The sequence below is a fragment of the Callorhinus ursinus genome, unplaced genomic scaffold (assembly GCF_003265705.2).
Source record: "Callorhinus ursinus isolate GAN/ISIS: 27379988/994484 unplaced genomic scaffold, GSC_fseal_2.0 scaffold21, whole genome shotgun sequence".
Lineage (NCBI taxonomy): Eukaryota > Metazoa > Chordata > Mammalia > Carnivora > Otariidae > Callorhinus > Callorhinus ursinus.
The window spans coordinates 16,838,899-16,844,898 of NW_027397083.1; the positions used below are offsets into that span (position 1 = coordinate 16,838,899).

The 6,000-nt window shown below is 46.9% G+C and overlaps 1 protein-coding gene across 12 annotated transcripts in view; it reads left to right on the forward strand.

Moving 5' to 3' along the window:
• The window catches only part of WT1 (WT1 transcription factor), a 97,147-nt gene extending 95,036 nt beyond the window's left edge, over positions 1-2,111 (forward strand). For all 12 annotated transcript variants that reach the window (XM_073904806.1, XM_025878788.2, XM_073904799.1 and 9 more), the window contains one exon: positions 715-2,111. In XM_073904806.1, coding sequence (XP_073760907.1) covers positions 715-836 — 122 coding nt within the window. In that variant the 3' untranslated portion in view covers positions 837-2,111. The remainder of the gene's footprint in view (positions 1-714) is intronic.
• The last annotated feature ends 3,889 nt before the right edge of the window (positions 2,112-6,000 follow it).

Sequence of the window (6,000 nt, forward strand, 5' to 3'; positions counted from 1 at the left end):
TGGAAGGAACTTCTGAGAGCTCCTTGGATGGAGTGGTCTCGATCTTTTGGCAAGCTCCTTAAAAATCTTAAAACTAAAAAAGAAAAAGAAAATCTTAAAACCATGCCTCAACTAGAACGGGGATTATGCTCTGAGCAACACTTTGAGGTAAAAGAAGCAAATGTCCTGCAAACTGGTATCAGTGACTTATTTTAAAATGCCCAGGCCATCCAGAATATCTCCACAGACAGAGATATTAAAGCTACAGTCACAGCTCTACTGTAGGAGGGCAATCAGTCAGTAATATCCAGTGTGATGATCCTGAGCCCCTGCAGCCCAGTGAAGCCCAATTCCCTGGGAAGACAGTGGAGGGGAAACATGTATGCAATTCACAAAACAGTCTAACAACAAAGGTTGAAACAAATGTCTTCCCCTCGATTACATACAAATTGCCCAGACGCTTTGATGAACTAGACTCATTCCTTCCCTGCCATTTCCCCAGTCCTCTGACTTAATAATATTTCATACTTTTTATGGTAGTTTAATCCTGAAGAGCGCAGAGGTGCTGCCATTTCAAGGCTGCCCATGGAATGGGCCCGATTTGTTAGCCTAGGGAAAGAACTAGAGGGAATTGGGAGTGGGTGCCTTGGGATGATTTAACTCGGGCATTTGATAGTTGAACTTGTGCCCGGTCTCTCTGCTGCAAGCGTCTCTGACTGGTAATTGTGTCAACAGGTGAAAAGCCCTTCAGCTGTCGGTGGCCCAGTTGTCAGAAAAAGTTTGCCCGCTCAGACGAATTAGTCCGCCATCACAACATGCACCAGAGAAACATGACCAAACTCCAGCTGGCGCTTTGAGGGGGTCCGACTGGGGAACACATCTGTGTCCCAGGCAGGACAGTGTGTGAACTCCTTGCAAATCTGACTTAAAAATTCCTCCTCACTCACCTCTCTGAGAAGGAAATGGCAGGTGGTCTTCTTCATCCAGCTTCCAAGACAAGATGCCTGTACTACTGGATCCTACCAGGTTTGCCCGGAGGCGTTGGGCTCTGCTTGGCTTGTTTTAGTTGACTCAGAGGCCCTGGAGAAGTGGCTGACAATGTCCAGTTAGTTAAAATCCCATCTCTGCCATTTGGTCTGGATTTTCCACTGTAAGAAAAGCCATTGTTGATAATGTCCCCCCACCCCCTCTTCTCCTTTTACACTCCTTTTCACTAGGAATGGAGTCATTGTACCATTTTCCATCATAGAATATTTATAGGCCAGGGCATGTGTATGTGTCTGCTAATGTAAACTTTGCCATGGTTTCCATTTACTAACAGCCAGAAATAAATCAGAGAGCAAGGCACTGGGGCTGAGTCCCATCCGACATTCCGGAGGTTAGGCAGGCCGCTAACGTGGAAGGCAGGATGTAATGCTACCAGGCACCTTAAAAAACGTGTGCGTTTCTAGCAGCTGAAGAAAAAATCAGAACTAACCAGTACCTCTGCAGAAAAATCTAAAACAACCTTCCAGTTCAACTAATTCAATGTTAACATTAGCACAGTGCTGTTGAGAAACTGTCCTTGGAGATCTGAGATTTTGGTTTTGTTTATTTTCGACTTTTTTGAGTTGTAATCACGTGCATCTTCAGAGATGTACATATCTCCTCACACAAAGGAAGTGGAATTCATTTTTATCATCTGGGGTGTCCTTAGAGTGTACAGACCACGATGGGTATGTGGCTTCAAGTTGTAAAAATTAAAGTGATTCTAGAAGAAAATTGGGCTGGTCCAGGATCTCCACTGATTAAGACTGTTGTTAAGTAACTTTGAGTCTACCAGTGTATGTGACAGAATGAGACTTACTAGTGTGAGGAAATCCATTGTTTAACGGTGGTTGAGTGTGTGTGTGTGTGTGTGTGTGCATGTGTGTGCTTAAAGGAGGGTGTTTATTATTTACTGTTGCTTGAAATTACTGTGTAAATATATATATCTGATAATGATTTGCTCTTTGACAACTAAACTTAGGAAATGTATAAATGTTAGATGCATCACTGTTTTGGTGTTGATCTTACAACGTATCAATGATAACACTAAAAATGTAACCTGCATTTTTCACTTCACTCTCAATTAAAGTCTATTCAAAAGGAAAGTGGCAAGATTTTATCAGCTACATTGTGTTCAAACCTTAAGAACAGTTGAGACTGTCTTAAGCAGGTAAGAAGATGCTACCGGGCATCAATGATCACTAGTGTAGTCTATCCACGTCCTGCCTACTCTCTGTTTCTTTCTGTCAAACCTCAGAAGGCAATTATCCTTCCTGGAACCAGCCAGCGTCGTAAAGTGATGGTGCTCATGCTGTGGTCTGATGGGTTCGTGGATGGCTTGGTGGGAAGCGCGTTCGAGGGTTTATTTTAATCAGGCTATCCTTGCATCACTTGTTATTCCAGGTCAGCAAATGAGAATAGGGATGCTAATGATGACTGGTCTTTTCTGGAAAGTTCACCGGTACATACTGCAGTCAAGAGGCCATAGGCTGAACATCTAGCACAAGGAGTTGTCAACTGTGGTTGCTATAAATAAGCTCAGCAGGTTGAAAAGTGCTTAGACTTTCCAGGGCAGCAGAGTCTAAAAGCAAAGGTCTACATTATGTATAAACTATGAACTCTCTTTCTGGTTCTGGTGTACGGTGGTCTCTCAGCTGTAAATAAGGAGATTGATTTGGTGCCCCCCCCCCCCCCCCCCAGCTCCAGTAGCTTGGAGCGCACATGGGTCCCGGTTTCCTTTCTTCATTTACAATGTATCCAGAGCAGACTGCAGCTCAGCCACTGAGACCCTCTTCAGCAGCTCAGTTTGGGCCGCCTAAAAGTCAGGTCCTGGGGCCCCTCTTCGTTTGCATCTGGCTCTTGCATCACTGTTAATTATAGTTAGTATGGTGACTCATTTGTATCAGCCAGTTTTATCTTTTCCTGCCAGAAGACAGCATTTCTCTGGAGAAGCTCAGGACAAGCATGGCCAACGTCAGCAAGTCAGAGCGAGCCAGGTTTCACAACAAAAGCAAAGCCACATTGTCTCAACTACAGGAGGAAGACCAGAGATTCTCACACAACCTTAGCGGTTTAGTAGGCGACAGTTAAGGTCATGGGCTTTGGTAAACCGACCAACCTGGATTCAAATCCTAAATCACTAGTTTCTTCTTCCGTAAGGTAGGAGCAAAAGATTCCCCGGCTAGGTAGGATTATTGTAAAGATTAAATTTGAGAAAGAAAGAGAGAGAGAGAGAGGGAAGGGAAGGGAAAGAAGAGAAAAGAAAAAAGATCTAGGACATAGCAAAGGCTTAATAAGCATTACCTAGGAAACTAATTACCCAAGAACTCACCTGCTAATTTCCTTTAGCTCTGCCCCCCGGACATCCCCTAGCAGTGTCCAGCCATCTTCATCAGTCAGCTCTGCAAAATGACAAATCCATTTTCATATACCCCAACCAGAGGTGAGGTTTGCAGCAATAGGGCTCTTGCCAGCATCCGTACAGAGATGACATCGGCTTGCTCTGTGTCTTTTGTGAAGCTCTGGGTGGCAGTGAGTGTGTGCTTCTGAGACCCACGGAACTGAGCATCAGTCGATTGTCAGGGTGACAGTTGGTCAGTGGGAGTTCTCTGCCACTCCAGCAAGGGGCTCTGTTTGGTGCACGTATCAAAATGTGCATTTTTCCCTCTTGCTTTACTATGGCGTCTAGTTCAGTATATGGTTCAATGTCTTTGAAAGCCCCCTTCTCCCTTGCTGGATCTTCTCAGACTGTTCCAGTCATCCGTAGCCCCCTCGTGTGACCTTGTGTAGCATTCTAAGTACATAACATTAAATAGTAACTTCGGTGGGTGTTAGTGCTTTCCCATCTAGGACAATCTGTAAGTTCGACAGGGCAAGTATCATTGCCACTTTACAAAGGAGAAAGCTGAGGCAGGACTTGGTCTTGGTGTTCCGTATCCACAGCATCATGCTTGATGGTGTAGACTTGCACTCTGCTCCATTGTTTCAGATCAGAATGATATCTTCCCAACCAGACTGTGAGCTGCTAGAGAGGAGCAGGTCTCTCGCTTTCCTGAGTTACTTATAGAAAGGCTTTCTCAACCTTCAGTGACCATATGCATCACCTGAGGAATCGCTAAGGGGCATGCTCAGATTTGGAAGTTCTGGGGCAGGGTCTGAGAGTCTGCATTTCTCACAAGCTGGGCCGTGAACCGCCCTTTCCATAGCAAGGCCCTGGAGAGAGGGCTCAATTAAATACTTGCTGAAAGGTGACCGATGAGATCTTGCTCTAGACAGGCCACACTGAGCCTGTCTAGCCAAGAGAGAGCAGCCAGGGAAGATGGCCCTGTACTGTGGTGGCCCATGGAGCTGTGGGTGGGGACATTCATGCGGCACATGTTAGCCCCAGTGAATCCATCCATGAGGAGGTTTGTTTTCCAACCCAGTCTCCCCATTCTCTCTTGGTGACTCGCCCCAAGCAGAGAGGCCTCCCTGGGTGAGACTAAGTGTGCTGTGTATCCAGCCCTTGTACCTTCCTCGGTCTACATCGCCACAGCAGGCCTCGACCTCCCTGACACCCACAACCTGGAATTTTGCGGTTTTGGAGAGAACTTGCTCCCCGTAAGCCAGCAGCCCATGTCCTGCTCCTACCAGGAACCACTTGCTTAGTGCCTTGGGTACCAACGGGCAAAGGCAGTGGCTTCTAGAGCCCTGTCCTCCTTGCCCGGTGTTTGCTCTTCTGGTCTTGGATGAACAGGTGTGTCAGAGAGAGAGGTGTGTGTGTGTGTGTGTGTGTGTGTGTGTGTGTGTGTGTGTGTGTGAGAACAGTGGTTCTTGACTGGGGGCATTTTTCTTCAGAGCCTCACAGCTGGCTCTGAATTTCTCACAGGTAAATGCCTAAGACAGTAAGGGAAGTCAAGCTTCCACAGGAAGGAAGACAAATCCCTAAAAATATATGAAGGTGTTGGCCCTTTTCATTTAGGTCTTTGCTTCTAATGACTGTGTTAGGTATCAAGTGATTGAAATCTGTGCAAAACGTAATAAGTAAATTTAAATGATCATGATGATGAAGATCACACCTGGTCTGGTTTCTTGCACTGAGAAAATAGCTGCTTTAGGGGAGGGTGCCAGGCTTTTCTCTGTTTTTCATGCAAAACCCTGATTCCGTTAGTTCTTGAACTGGCCTAGAGAAGGAATGAGAGAGCCAGACAGCAGAGGAAGGGGCTGGTGGGTTTCCAGCCCAGCCAGCAGACAGCCATGTGTACTCAAGTCCTGAATGAGGTTGGTTTTCAGAGACAGATGAGAACAAACTCCTCAAGACCCAGGACTCTGGAGAGTCAGTGCCTTTAGGCCCAGACTGAAAACCAGCCGGGTATGAGTGGAAGCTTTAGACAGAGAGATTGCAGATGTAAGCAGCAAAGGCAGACCAAATCAGCACATGTGAGCTGAAGAGATAACAAGATATTTTTATGGAGCAGGGGAGGATTGAAGGCCGGTCCGGGGGAGATGGGGCTGAGATAAATGGACAGGGTGGGTTGGTTGAAACAAGCAGCTTTTCCCCTCACGGCGTCCCGGGAGCATTGGGGATGTTGACACTGGGTAAGAAGGATTGCCTGACACGGCAAGGATTCTGAGGGCCACTGAGGAGGCAGCTGGACTCTGGGAGAAAGAGGAAGGAGGGAAGGAAAGAGGGAGACAGACAACTCTGGGAAGAAAGATGAGTCGGATGAGGGATGAAGTGTGGATGTCAGGGAGGTCTGACAGGAAGAGGGGGCTTCTGTCTGACAGGGCCTGACCCCCACGTGAACTGACGCCAGCACTGTGCACACACACCCAGGCTCTCCCATGCTGGAGATGCTCAAATGCGAACACGCAAGTGATCATAACGGGGGCCATTTATTGGACCTTTGCGTGTGGACCGGTGCCAGGCATTCTATTGAGAATCTTCCCATTTTACAGATGAAGAAACAGTTTCCAAGAAGTACGCCCCACAGGGTCATCCAGCTTGGATATGGC